At 54.5% G+C, this 15,023-nt stretch overlaps 1 protein-coding gene across 3 annotated transcripts in view; it reads right to left on the bottom strand.

Annotated features, from left to right (window-relative positions):
- The window catches only part of BTBD9 (BTB domain containing 9), a 414,205-nt gene that overhangs the window by 2,079 nt on the left and 397,103 nt on the right, over positions 1-15,023 (bottom strand). For 2 of the 3 annotated variants that reach the window (XM_018038717.1, XM_018038718.1), the window contains exon 11: positions 1,793-5,287. The exons of the other annotated variant lie outside the window; for it this stretch is intronic. In XM_018038717.1, the coding sequence (XP_017894206.1) occupies positions 5,093-5,287 (195 nt within the window). In that variant the 3' untranslated portion in view covers positions 1,793-5,092. Of the gene's footprint in view, positions 1-1,792; positions 5,288-15,023 lie in introns of those variants that run through there. 3 annotated transcript variants of the gene reach the window in all.

The following is a 15,023-nucleotide window of genomic DNA, read 5'->3' as shown; positions in this document are numbered from 1 at the left end:
CAGACCCAGAAACCCAAGACAAAGGAGGGCTGAGTTCTCTGCTGAACCCCCTGCCCACACCCCAGCCCAGAGGCCGAGTCTGTGCCTCACCTCCCCCTCTGCCAGCTTCTCTGCGGGGGCTGAGGGGTTGTAGCCTCAGGACCTCAGCTGGGAGAGCCTGACAGCAGGTTCCTGGCGCTTCCAGGTCCCTCTGGGAGCTATCACTGCCTCTCACAGAAGGCAGCCGGGAAAGCCGGGCGCTGAGACCTGGGGAGCCCTGCCTGAGGCCCGAGCTGGTCAGCGCTCGGAGCTTCCTGTGGTCCCCACCCACAGCATCTCCTCTTCACTGTCAGGGCCCAGGCAGGTCTCGGGAAACCCCGGTAGCTGCTGGGGGTAAATCAGGAAGCCAGGGCTAGAAGCAGCCATCGAGGACGACAGCCTGCCACCTGAACACGGTGGAAAGCGGAGGCCACCTCCTGCCATGAGCAGCACGGAGACCTTGGGCTGGCCGAACCTGTCCTGTCCACCCCACTGCTGCTCGAGGAGGAGGCTCACCTGGTGACAGGCTGTAATCGTGTCATTAGTGTTCCTGGGTAGCCAAGGGAACCCAAGCCCTGGGGTTCTGCTCCCACCTGACGGGCCTTGGCCCCTCCTGGAGCTGGCTCTCAGGCAGCAGCTTCAGCTATCCCAGCTGCAGGGACACCAAGGGGAGACGGTAGTGGGGGCGGGTGGGACAGCCTCGTCGTCTACCCTGGGCTTAGGGCTGTAAAGTCACAGGATGCAAATGGTAAACGCTCGAGACCTCCGTCTCGATGAGGGGGATGAAGGAAGTCTTCAGGCCATGAGCCCTCTTGGGGCCCGGGGGGGGGGGCGGGCGGTGAGGTTTTGTTGTTTTTTTTTTAAAGCAGAAAGTCACTTGGGGTCAGGGAGCCCCTTCCAAAGTCTGCCTTCCAGCTGGCAGAGGACAGGGACACAAGGCTGGGCCCGTCTGGATAGTCGGTCACAGAGGAAGTGAGTGACTAGCCCAGCTCAGAGCCAGACGAGAGGGAGGGCACCCCCACCCCTCTGCTAGGTTATTCCATGAACATTCTTTCTTAAGCATTTTTAAAAAATAAGTACTTTAAAAAGAGTGATTTTCAGCAGTGCACACCTGTGCTCACCTCTGCAGTGGGGGCAGCTCCCAGCCACGTCGGTTCAGCAGCAGAGGGTCCTGACTGCAGGGCCCCAGGCTGTGTGGTGGGCGTGCAGGCCCTTGGCTCTGCTGAGGTGTGGCCCGTCTCACGGACACCAGCAGGATCAGCATGTCATCTCCTCTCTCCACCCCTACGCAGGGCAGGGCTGGGGTGTACCAGAAGCTGGCTCACCCTCCAGCGAGTCCCCCTCACCACTCTTTCATTTCCTGCAAAACGCCAGGGCCTTAGGATCCTGTCCAGTCACCCAGGTGTGACCAGGTCAGCTTCCGGGGGGAGAAGCAGGTGCATGCCAGCTGCCCTGTCCATCCTTTCCCAGCTCCTCCTGTGACTCCTGAGTGGACACCAGGCCCAGGACAACTTCTGCTACAATAAAAACCACCGACTGCATTTTACATCCCTCAGGCTGCTAAGGAGCACTGGACTCCCACCGGAGCCACTGTCAACGCAGAATCGATGGCTATAGCCACAGAAGTAAACGGAGCGTGGCCTGTACCGCTGCCCATGGCCACCACCACCTGCCCGGCCACCGCCCCAGCCGCACCCAGAGGAGCCAGCCACCCACCCACAGGGAAGATGCGAGTGAAATCGAACCAGGAAAAAACAAAAAAAGCAAACCACTGATGAGGAAAAACTAGGAGACACATTTAATTTTGTTTTCCTCCTTTGCCACCTTTTCTTCTCTGTCCGAAGGGAGGTTCTTAATTGAAGCCGCACTGGGGAACGCTCCCTTTATTACCAGCTGGCCTCCGCACACAGGATGCTCTGCTTTTTATCACAGATGAGACCTCCCTTTCCCCGTGGCTCTAGAAAGAATGAGTGATTACAACTCTGTTATCTTCTAAATTAAAAAAAAAAAAAAGGTGAAGTTGGGTCGGCACTGCACAGTGGTTTGACAACTGGGGGGACAGCGTAACTCCTGAGCGATTTTTGCACAAGTCAGAAGCTGCTTTTTTCTTGGCCAAGGACTCCGTCTAACAAACACATCCCACTCTAGCTGAAAATAATTCTCTTTTTCCCAACTCTTCTAGGGATAAAACACTTTTATTTGTCAGGAATCAACATACTTCATTTACTAAGATTTAAAAAGTGATAATTTAAAGAGCAATTGAGAAGAGTCCCACGTCCATCATGGGCTCATGGTTCTAACTAAAACCAGAACAACATTGGAAAAAGCACTGAGAATATGGGAAGACAAGTGTGTGTGTTTCAAGTTTCGAGTGCTTGGCACCCGGCCTCGACGGGGGCACGTGGCACGTGCCCTGCCCGCCGTGCTCAGAGCCAGCCCTCCAAGGAGCTCCAGGAGGTGACTGAACAAAGCTTTCCCTCAAAGAAGTCTGCCTCTTACTCTGCACAGAGCTTTATCTAAAGTGAAGGGCAAGAGGCTCTGCTCGTTCTGTCTTGTGACCTGGTTACAAAGGTGGTGTTTCCAACAAAGGGCCAGAGGCCACAGGCACCCGTCCATCTGCCCCAACCTCCTCAACCCCACACAGTGCAGATGAGCTGCCGGCCCTCCTCTGCTGCTGCCCCCTCCCGGCCTGGCCAAACCTACAGCCTGGCGCCCACAGCTCCCCAGGGACTCGGCCTCTACCCTCTGCTGGGCAGAGGGGTCTGGTGGGGCTCCCTGGAGCTGGGTCTCAGCCTCTGCACTCCCCCTCAGCTCCTTTGGTTTCTCCGAGTTTGGGGGCCATTTTGGTCCATTTGGCTCCCAGCGGGGTGGGTGGGGGGAGTCCTCTTTGGATGGGCCAGGGCTCTGGAGATGTCAGTCCCCTTTGGATTTGTTGACTGCCTCCCATCCCCCAAACCAGAAGGCTCATCAGGGAAGGTGGAGCCCCAGACTGGAGTGCCCTGCTGAGCTTCATCAACATCCAGAACAGGCTTCCAGACCATCAGAGGCCCTGAGAGGCACCTGCCGGGGAGGGGCAGCCTTGCCGTCCCTTCCTTCCCTTTACGTGATAACAAGGGTGAGTGAACTGCTGCAGGAGCAGGGAGACAGTTCTGTTCTCCAGACAGACCTCAGGGTGGAGAGAATTCACCGGGACGAGAGAGAAGGGCTGAGCCGCTGGCCAGCCAGGCACGGTCCATGCCTCCTGGTTGGCAGCTGAGCGGCCAGGCGGCATTCGTCCCGTGCCTGGACGCAGAGGGATGCTGCAGGGCCACGGCTCAGAAGGCTCCAGACCTTCCCCAGGTCAGCAGTGCCGGCCTCCAGGCTGGGACTCCTCTCTGGACAGGTGACTCCATGAGTAAGCCCGTGAACAGGTGCTACCTGCAAAGGACCTGAACCTTGCCCACTCCTGAGTCCCCTGCTCCGCCTGTTTCCCTGTCGGCAGTGAACGCGCCGCTGGAGGAGGTGCTGAGTGGACAAGAATTCCAGGCTCTTAATTGGCATCCGGAAGCTGGATGCTGAGGGAGGTGGTCACCCACCCGTGGTGAGCAAGCGAGCGGCCCCATTTGTTACCAGAGCCCTCCTCCCATGGTGAAAAGCTGCCCCCCAACCCAGGGGTTCCACTCACCCCACACGGGGGGATGCAGACAGAGATCAGAGTCAAGGGCACTGAGGGGGACCCGCAGAAAGACAACCATCTGGTTTATTCATGCAGCTTGAAGCGACCCTACTCCTCCAGGACCGATAAGCCACTCACATCTGTGTCACACTGGGAAGAAAGAGCCGACCCACTGGCTCTTTGCACACCCACGACCAATGTGTGCTTAAGACAGAAAGTGCCCACCTGTGCGGAGGGCCTGACCGCTGCAGCCAGCCACCGGGAGAACCTGGGGAGGGGCTTTCACAGGGCGGTTAGCGCTGGGCAGACATCACTCAGACACGCGGGACAGATTAGATGGTTTCAGTGAGGATTAAGAGGAAAGCTGCTTAGAACTGGTTTCCCCCGCCAACCCAATCCCTGGCTGAGTATTATGGTCTGGGGGAAAAGCAGCAACCACTGGTCACCAGCAGGCGGGAGAGGCCCCTCTCGCATTCCAGATCCTGACCGGCAGGACGGCCGTCCCCGCGCACTCCACTAGCATGGCATCAGGGCAGGTCCAGCCTAGCCAGAAGCTGGGGAAGGTTTATCTCTGCATACTTCTGAGCGTTAAATTAGCTGGTGGCATGATCACTGTTTCCTTGTCAGCCTCCCAAGCTTAAAGGCGGGATTCATTTCAGGAATGACAGGTTAATAACCTGGCACTTTGAGTGATTATTAACTCCAGTGTCCGCAGATTGATTTGTTCATTGTGTATTTTGTTGAACTTCCTCAAAGGATTTTCCCTGTCGGACCTCGAAGCCCTGCCTCCACCCTCCCTGAGGAGGCGTGCACGCTGTTTTTCTGCTCTACCCCACACTCCACTGTTCAAAACTAAAGAAGGGGAATTACAGCATCAAAAGCGTTTAAAACAAGTGATTTGCGGTTTGAGCCTTTCAGAAAGATCTGGAATACGTATGATTCAGCAAATGGAGAGTAACTAGAAGAGATAAAAAACCATTTGGTTGCCAGGGCAATGTGTTCCATAAAAGTAAACACACTGAAACCTCCCTCCTCAGGGCGCCTCTGGGTGAAGGCCCGACACAACCCCTTCCAGGCCCGTGTCCACGTGCCGTTTCTGTATGCTGACCTGGGCCTGCCTATTACTTCCTTCTGTGCCCTCTGCGGGTTAGATTAGAGAGGTAGGGTGTTAATGGAGGACTTGATGAAGATTGAAGACCCACTCTCTCCCTCTGGAGACCAGCCTGATTTGAACAAATTGAGGAGAACAGAGCAGCCCCTTTGTGTCCTTGGGAGGAAACCCGTTCTGCGTCCCTTTTCACGGCCAGGCCTGCTCCTGTGGGGGAGGGGGTGGGGGGAGTCCACAGGGACCCCTGCTCGGGTGGGGGACACGGCTCCCGCGCCACCTGGCCACCGCATCACTCCACACGTGCGCCTCCTTTATTGGTGCTGCCGGTTGGGTGAGCGCGAGTTGGAGCCCGGGCTGGAAGGCAGGGAGCTGCTGCTGGGGGCCTGCAGGGCGTGGGGGTCAAGCTGCTGCCCGGCTGCGCTGGCACCCCCTGTCCCGGGCTCGTCGCTGCTGTCCTTCTGGGCACTCTGCTGCTCGGGACACTCAAAGTGGACGCAGTGGAACACCTGTGAGAGAGGAGAGGCGGTGAGTGCACGCAAGTGTCCCACCCGGGCTGTGATGAGTCAGGTCACGGTCCCCAGGGGAGTTAGAGAGGGTCCTCTGCCCCCTGCTGCAGGCGCAGACAGGAGCAACTAGAAGGCTGGAGCGTGTTTCAGGGTGAAAGTAAGTGGGCTGATGGTCTAAGAGTTACAGGCAGCGTGGTGTGGACTCCTAGAAAATGTTCCCACCACACTTCTCTGTTTTGGGTTTCTTTGGTCTCATGAGCTTTTCTTTCTCTTTAATTCTTATATCAGGCAGTTGGGTTAGAAGCTAGTGGGGTTGATGGTGGTGGCAATGGCTGCAAGACTCTGAAAATACTAGAAACCAATGAATTGTATGCTTTAAATAAGTGAGTTGTATGGCATGGGAATTGTACTGCCATAAAGTCCAGCAGGGCACTACCCCAGGGGATCTCCAAGGGACCAGGGAGCCGGCTGACCTCATGCCGTGGCCTCAGGAAGGAACATGTTCTTGGTATGAATTCATCCTTTGGGCAGCAGTGCTGGGGAGGGAACTTCAACCTGACGGGCCTTGGGCCAACTGGGAGCAGATGCCCTCACGTGGAGGAGCGGGCCTCCCACAGTACCCAGGAGATGCTGGGTGACTCTCGTGTGATTCACTGAGGAAGCACCACTGGGCAGACAGGTGGGTTCCACACAGAGCTCGGCAAGCAAGCGTGAGCCTTGGCCCTGACCTTGAGCAAATGCAGCACGGCTGGGGTGGCGGGAGCCTCATGTCCTGCGCAGGAGGGACGGTTGGGCATGAGCTGGGGCAGCAGGGGCAGCCCCCCTCAGAGCAGGGTCTGCAGAGGGGCCTTCCCTGGCGCACACGGGAAGTCTTTGTTCCAGTGTGTAACGACCATATCCTCCTGGGATCCCTGCTCCCTGTCCTGAGCTCTCTGCAGAGCAGAATCACACTCTCTGCAGTGGGGTCTTCAGTCTGGGGAACACACATCTACTTTCCAAGAAGCATGCTGGCTTCTTGGGAATCAATTTCCAGATCCTCAAATTTTGTATTTTCCAAAACTGCCTGAGAAGTGACTGAATCCTGACACCTTCGCCCACATCCCGAGAGGAAAGCACAGCCCTGAGCTGCCCTGCTGGGTGCCACTGGGGCATGCCAAGCCCTGGGTAAGCACGCACCCCCACCGTAAGTGAGGACCCTGGCGGCTCCTGGTCCCCAAGTGGGGGAAGCGTGGCCTGGGGGAGATGTTCTGAATTTAGAACTGAACTGTATATGTGACTCATGTAATTCTTCTAAACGTAGGAATTTTTCCAGAATTATGAAGACATTCTCAAAATACACTGGCTAAAACCCATGAATGATTCCACAATTATTTTCAGATTTGGTGTCCCTTAATTCAAAGAGTTGGTTAAAATCTATCTTAGTAAATCATGTCATCAACTATGTATTCCTAATAATTAGTCATCATCTTCCACCTTTTAAAATGTTTATTTTTTCCTTTATCATATTAACACAAATAATTATATTTAAACTTATGAACAAATGTTTTACTTAAAATGTTCAAAAAATTATACTTTGACAGAAGAACTGTACAAAGAAAGTCTTAATGACTAGAATAACCATGATGGTGTGGTCACTCACCTAGGGCCAGACAACCTGGAGTGGGAAGTCAAGTAGGCCTTAGGAAGCATCACTATGAACAAAGCTAGTGGAGGTGATGGAATTCCAGCTGAACTATTTCAAATCTTAAAAAGATGATGCTGTTAAAGTCCTGCACTCAATATGCCAGCAAATTCAGAAAACTCAGCAGTGGCCACAAGACTGGAAAAGGTCAATTTTCATTCCAATCCAAAAGAAGGGCAATGCCAAAGAATGTTCAAAGTACTGCACAATTGCACTCATTTCACAAGCTAGCAAGGTAATGCTCAAAATCCTTCAAGCTAGGCTTCAACAATATGTGAACCAAGAACGTCCAGATGTACAAGATGGATTGAGAAAAGGCAGAGGAACCAGAGGTCAAATTGCCAACATCCACTGGATCATAGAAAAAGCAAGGGAATTCCAGAAAACCATCTGCTTTACTGACTATGCTAAAGCCTTTGACTGTGTGGATCACAATAAACTGTGGGAAATTCTTCAAGAGATGGGAATACCAGACCACCTTACCTGCCTCCTGAGAAATCTGTGTGCTGGTCAAGAAGCAACAGTCAGAACTGGATGTGGAACAATGAACTGATTCCAAACTGGGAAAGGAGTACATCAGGGCTGTATATTGTCACCCTGCTTATTTAACTTATATGCAGAATACATCCTACAAAATGCTGGGCTGGATGAATCACAAGCTGGAATCCAGGTCGCTGGGAGAAATATCAATAACTTCAGACATGCAAATGACACCACCCTTAGAGCAGAAAGTGAAGAACTGAAGAGCTTCTTGATGGAAGGTGAAAGAGGAAAGTGGAAAAGCTGGCTTAAAACTCAACATTAAAAACTAAGATCATGGCATCTGGTCCCATCACTTCATGGCAAATAGAAGGGGAAAAAATGGAAACAGTGAGGTACTTTATTTTCTTGGACTCCAAAATCACTGTGGACAGTGATTGCCACTGTGAAATTAAAAGATGCTTGCTCCTTGTGAGAAAAGCTATGACAAACTTAGTGTATTAAAAAGGAGAGATATCACTTTGCCAATAAAGGTCCATATAGTCAAAATTATGGTTTCTCCAGTAGTCATGTATGGATGTGAGAGTTGGGCCATTAAGAAGGCTGAGCACCAAAGAATTAATGCTTTCAAACTGTGGTGCTGGAGAAGACTCTTGAGAGTCCCTTGGACAGCAAGGAGATCAAACCAGTCAACTGAAAAGGAAATCAGTCCTGAATGTTCACTGGGAGGACTGATGATGATGCTCCAATACTTTGGCCACCTGATACGAAGAGCTGACTCTCTGGAAGAGACCGTGATGCTGGGAAAGGTTGAGGGCAGGAGGAGAAGAGGGCAACAAAGGATGAGATGGTTGGATGGCATCATCAACTCAATGGACAGGAGTTTGAGAAAACTCTGGGAGATAGTGAAGGACAGGGGAGCCTGACATGCTGCAGCCCATGGGGTTGCAAAGAGTGGACACAACGGAGGAACAACAACAAAAACAACTTGTTTGAAGGCCACTGCTCACAGAACTTAGGAGACTAAGCCCTCAGGAGAGCCCTTTTAAAAGGTGACAAGCAGGAGCCCCTGGCAGCCAAGTGGTTAGGGCTCCACACTGTCACTGCTGAGGGTGCAAGTGTGATCCCTGGTCAAGGAACTAAGATCCTGCAAGCCATGTGGCTGCCCCCTCCCACCCCACCACAATCTACAGGCAGATCCGCAGCAACATGGATCTAGAGATTAACAGCCTAAGTAAAGCAAGCCAGGAAGAGAGGGATACCACTTGGTATCCCTTACATGTGGAATCCAAAATATACAAATCAACATATCTATGAAACAAAACCAGACTCAGAGAGAACAGACTTGTGGCTGCCTAGGGAGGAGAGGAGAGGCAGGGGTGGGAAGGGCTGAGAGTTCTGGGTGAGCAGGTGCAAAGAGCAGAGCAGATACACAGCAAGGTGCTACTCTACAGTGCGGAGCTGTATTCAGCATCTGACAAACCACAATGGAAAAGGATATGAGAAAATGAATATATATACATATGTATACAACTGGAGTCATTCTGCTGTTCATAAGAAATTAACACAACATTGCGAATCAACTGTACCTCAATAAAATTAAAACAAAACAGAAGTTAACAGACTTGGAGGGAAGGCAAGAACATTATAGGGTTAGACGTGTTCCGGGCAAGGGGAATAATAATGGGTAAAGACGCTGGGGAGGAGACAGCCAGCCAAGTGATGTCTGAGAAGTTTCAAGCAGCCAACTGTGAGGAGAGGTGACAGTGTTGTGGGTGAGGCTCTGGAGCAGAAAGCTGGAGTGGGATTTAGGGGTGAGTGCCAGTTATGGAGGGGCCTGACGGCAGTGCGCTGGGCCAATAACAGGACAGGAGCTGAGGCTGAGGGAGCCAGAGGTCACCATGGCTGGGGAACCAGGAGACAGAAGACCCGCTGGCTAGAACCACAGTGTCCTGGACAAACGCCTGCAGGGCCTGGTTCTCACACCGTGCTACCGCACCCCGCGGATTTGCTCCCTTGGGTCTCCAGACTTCTAAAGCAGCCCAGGGTCCTAGATATAAGACGATGCGAGCTGTAGTCAAGCTGTCACTGATTTATAGAAGCATGTAACCAGCGTGCAGTGATTGCTTGGAAAGGACTGCCGGGTGCCTGGGCCTGTGTGGACAGCCGTGAGAGATGGCACAGACTCCCAGCCCTGGCCACCCCATGTTCCCAGGAGAGCTCAAGCCTCACTCTGCTTGGGTTGGGTGCACCCTTTCCTTCTGAGGGGCCTACTGGCTAGAGAGGAGCCACTGAACTTGGATCTGGCCCGCTTCCTGAGTCCTGGATAAAGGCTGGGCTGTAGAGGAGACGCACTGGAGTTCTGGGAGTAGGCAGGAAGCAGGCCAGGCTGGCCATGGGTCACCCTCCCTGAGGAAGGACCAGGCGGAGGAGACTGCAGGGGGCTCAGGGGTGCAGAGAGCTGGGGGTGGGGCTGCCCCTTCTGGGAGCTCTGTGACCTCACAGCTCAAGCACACGCACTGTGCACACACGCACTGTGCACACACGCACCACGCACATCCACACCATGTGCAGACACATCCACAATGTACGCATGCACGTGCACTCTCCTGCAGAATCAGGTTCACAGAGGAGAAGACAAATGTAATATCAACCGGGGAATTATACTTAAAATATAAATTCCGCGCTTACCTCCCTGCATCACTATTTTTTTCCATATTCCCACTTCGATTCATTTGTCTACCACTGTTTCAAGTCCTGCCTCTCAGACTCTAGCGTGGGACTGACTGGGCCGGGCTCTCTGTGCAGCAGAGTCTGCTTCTTCTCACCGTGAGCCCCCATCTCTCTCTAGAGCTCAGGCTGGGGCTGACTCCTGTGGACCCCTGTGTCCGTAGCTGCCCGGGATCAGCGCCCAGTTCTCTCCTTCCTTTTTCTTTCTCCCTTTTTTTTTTCCCCGAGCAAATCTACCGACTTGGGCCCGTTGGCAGGTGCTTACCTGTCAGCAGCCTGATGGAAGGGCCTTTTCAGGGGATTTAAAACCTGTCTACAGGGCCACTGGCTCTTACCTGAGCTACCTGGGGTCAATCTGAAAATCCTCTTCTAAGTAGCAACTATTAATCTACTCTCCATCAGCTCCACATTCTTCTAGCTTCTGAAGTGACAGAACCATTTCCTAGTGGGTAACTGACAGTCTCTTGCTTTATGAGCAAAGACACGATGGAGCCGTGGAGATGACCCCCCAGAACACACCTCTGCTTCCGTAACACCCCCGCCCCATCAGTGGGTCCTCTCTCAGACCTCCCTGCAAGCGAACACACATCCTTCTGTTTCTCAACACGACCGAGTCTTCCCCGGCGCCCGTGGCTCCGCCGCTCTGAACGGGCTTTTGCGATGCCGCCCGGTTCTGACGCGAGCCCCGCGTGCCCCACCCCGCTCCCCGCAGGAGGCGTCCCCCTGGCGGCACCCCCGGGCTGCCCGGCCGTCGCCAGCCCCAGGCGGCGGGCTTTCCCTCCGCGCCCTCGCGGCCTCCCTTCGGTCTCTCCGCTCCTGGGCCGCCTGCGGGGCTGGGGGTCCTCCTCCCGCCCGCGCCCTGAGCTGTCAGTTCCCGTCCGACTCAAGGACCCAGGCGTGGCTCTCCTTTCTCCCGCTCAGGGCCTCACACAGCAATCAACAAATCAGTAAAAACTCTGAAGTGAAAAGTAAAGAAGACCGCGGCCCTGCCTGGCCGCCACCTGAGGAAGGGACCCGCGGGCGGCGCCGGCCCGGGGGCGCCGGGCGCGAGAGGCCGGGAGGCCGGTCTAGAGCCTCTCTCTACCTGCCAGACTGAACTGTCTCTAGCCCACCGGCCTACCTGTTCTGAAAGAGTAATGCAAATGGCTGTCATTCCCAACACACCCAATGGGGCCGGTTCAGCGTCCTGTGGCGGCTCCCGGAAATCAGGCCCACTCGTTTCCCTGACCGCGCGGAGCTCGGTGCAGGCTCTGCCCTGAGTCGGGGAACCGGAGCCCCCAGGCCTGCCTGGCGGAGTCTCCACAGCGACCATGAGGAACCAGGGCCGGTCAGAGCTGCGCTTCAGGCTGTGACCCTGGAGTCCCAGGGTGTCACCAAGGGACCAACTAACTCTGATGCGGGCTCCTGAGCATCTCCAGAACCCAGTGGGCTCTGCCGACTCTTAGGCAACACACAAGAAACAGCTATACAGTCACAAACTCTGTGGGGAAGAGTCCAAGTGCAAAGGGTGTTTTACAAACAGAAAGACGCGTGCAGAGGTAGAGGGGGCAGCGGGGACGGAGCCAGCGGGCTCACGGCAGCGAGTGGGGCGGGATCGGCACCCCCAGGTGCCAGGCTAGGGGGCGGGGGCTGCTGGACACCGGGGATGGTCGGGACCCAAACGGGAGAGGGGTCCACCGGGCTCAGGAGGTCCGAGTGCACGCACGCGGTCACCCCAAACTGAGGCACCTCCTGTACCCCTCCGGTGAGTCCTGGCCCCTGGGAGGGCGCACCCCACACTGACTGAGGACAGGCTCTGACCATGCAGGGAGCCAGGAGAGTGTGGGGCGGGGCAGGCCTCCAGAGCTGGGCCTGGAAGGATGAGGCAGGTCTGGTCAGAGGGGTCCCCTGTGGGCGCCCCAGCCCCACGTGATGGCACAGGAAGGGAGCCGAGGAGGTGGGCTGCAGGGACGGTGGAGCAAGAGGCTGTGCCTCAGAGGGCTTGCTGGGGGCCTGGCCTGGACCCGGGCGGGCAGCCAGGGCCTCTGGACAGAGGAGACGCTTAAACACTTAAGTGTTGCTTCAATTAAAAATATCACAAAAGGAATATGTTTGTGGTGACAAATAATACAAGGGTCTGAAGAAAGCAAGCAGATGACAGCAAACCCTTAAACTTGAAATCCTCTGAGGTAGAACACAGCAATGTGGGACAATCAGGAAAGAAGCATTTTAAAAGGATAAACTACAGCACCTGGTTAACAGGCTGACAGAGAACCCCCTTGGGAAGACAGAGGCTGGGGACCCCTGGGAGAACAGAAGCTAGGGACCCCCCAGGAGAACAGAGGCTGGAGACCCCCCCGGGGGGACAGAGGCTGGGTAACCCTGGGAGGACAGAGGCTGGGGACCCCCGCAAGGGGGACAGAGGCTGGGGACTCCCCTGGGGGGACAGGGCTGGGTGACCCCCCGGGAGGAAAGAGGCTGGGGTCCCCCCTAGGAGGACAGAGGCTAGAGTCCCCCGGGAGGACTGTGGTGCCCCCAGGCTCCCGAGCACCAGACCTGGACGTCCTTCCACGGCTTGTTTTTCAAACCTCAGTGACCTCACTGAGCACGAACGCTGGCCAGGCCACGCAGCCCCTGCTGTCAGGACCCCACGCAGAGGGACGCAGCCCAGGAGCAGGAGGGGGTGCACCTCGGGGCGGGGTCACTCCTGCTCCTGTGCCCTCTGGGTGCCAGGACAGCTCCTCCCTCAGACAACGGGGCAGCGAGTGAGCAGGAAGACACAACCTGTGAGTGTGACCCTGCCTGAAGGTCGGGAGGAAGGTGTGCAAAACCCAGCCTCGCAGCCGGGGCGGGAGTGGCCCTGGGCAGAAGGCACAGGGAGGACATCCAGATGAAGGCCTGGGCCTCACCGCCACCCTCTGTACAATGTGCTGGCTCAGCGGTCTCAGTCAATAATTCAACCCACCAGCCTTGAGCCCGCACGGCAACGGTGGGAAGCCGACACCCAGGCCAGGCCTGGACGCCACACAGGCGGTAAGCGTTGCGGTATCCACACTCTCTGCCACCGTCTGGCTCAAGGCCGGGGCTCTTCCCTCAGGACCCCAGGCCTCCAGGCACCAGCAGCAGAGGTGTGCCAGTGGGCACATGGGGACGCTGCGCTCTCCTCACGCAGACACTGCAGGGTCTCTGTTGCCTGGAGGAGTTGTCAGTGCCGCGAGGGACCTGTCCCGCCATACCTAGGGCCTCCCTCTCAGAGGAACAGCCAGGTCCTGAGTGTCTTTTCACTCAGAAGCTTGTGTGATTCCACTTCTTTCCTCTGAACCTTCTCAAGACTGCGACCCCCGCCCTTGGAAAAGCTGTGACAAAGTGAATGAGGCGCAGAGCTGTGCTCGGATTTATGCAGAACCATTATCCCCGTCGCCCAGTCACCCTCCCTCCCCTTTTCAGGAGTCAGGCCTCCCATTAGCAGTTTGATGGCTGCTGCTCACGAAGGGGCACCTTTGCTAAACCAGCTTGGAGGCCTCTGGATCTGTCCCCCGGGAGAAGCTGGTTAATCTGGAATGTAGTCGTGTGTATGAGGCTGACACAGCCCGAGTCACCATCCGCGTGTCCTTTTTTGTGGCTGCTGTTTATTATCTCTTTCCTTTCCTCTCTGGGAGCTGTAATTCTCGACATGCTGCAGACAGTCTGGGGTCCTCTTTTCTCTGGGAGCCCTGGAAAGGCTGACACGTATGTGTGGCCCCTCCTTGGTGAACCAGGGAGTTCCTTTGTTGGCCACTCTTTGCTGCTTTTCATTACAGTGATTCCCCAAGCACTCTGTTCAACATGTCTTCAAGGCGTTTTTTTTTTTTTTTGAGACATTTTAACAAACGCCATTTCCCCTGACATTTTAAAATAATTTTAATATTTATTTGGCTGTACTGAGTCTTTGGTGCTGTGCATGGACTTTCCGTAGTTATGGCGCGCAGGGCTCCTCGCTGCAGTTGGCAGCTTCTCTTCTGTGGGCTGCAGGAGCTGGAGAGCAGGCTCAGCAGTCGTGGCTCGCGTGCCTAGTTGCTCTGCAGCAGGTGGAATCTTCCTGGACCAGGGACTGAACCTCTGTCCCCTAAACTGGCAGGTGGATTCTTATCCACCGTTCCCCTGGGGAGGTCCCCAAGGCTTTTAAAAGCAGAGAGAGGCCTCTGTTAATTTTCCGAAGTTGGCCTAAGAGTCCACTTGTGAACTGTAGCAGAACCCACTGTGAACTGTAGCAGAAATCAGGAAAATTTAATAAATGTTGATCAATGACTCTACCTTGCTTTTCAGGCTTCTCGAGTAATTTTCACAGACTTCTTTCATACCAACCAATACAAATAGGATTTCTGAGCCAAGCTTTCAACTTACATTTACGAGGTGACGTATCTTTATAAGTAGACACCTACCTCTCAATGCTGTCTGCCCGTAAGTCAGACACAGAGATCTGGCTTCTGAATTGCACACCCTGAAGACTTCCTCTCTCCTTTCGCAACGTGTGTATGGCAGCATGGCACACACTCAGTGCTCAGCAAACCCTACTGAGCTTGGTGATGCTGACAATTACATCTTCTTACACTTGTCTCAGGAACAGAAGTCCCAAGTCTGTCTAGACTATAGAGATGTTTTATCTTTGTTCCCTTAAAAATGAAGACCAAGTATTTCCAATAAAACATGGCACTTTAAAATCAGAGTATCATGTATGTACATCTGAACAGCCCAAAACATGGTTTTCAGTTAGACCAGTTATAGCAAGGTATTTCTTGCTATATTTCTCCCATTTCATAGCAAGATATTTCCAGGTTGTGAGCAACAACTTTTTAGCATTGCTTTGGGGTGATAGGATACCGAATA

The sequence above is a fragment of the Capra hircus genome, chromosome 23 (assembly GCF_001704415.2).
Source record: "Capra hircus breed San Clemente chromosome 23, ASM170441v1, whole genome shotgun sequence".
NCBI lineage: Eukaryota > Metazoa > Chordata > Mammalia > Artiodactyla > Bovidae > Capra > Capra hircus.
Note: the sequence above shows the minus strand (reverse complement) of the source record. Positions and strands in the feature narration are given on the sequence as shown.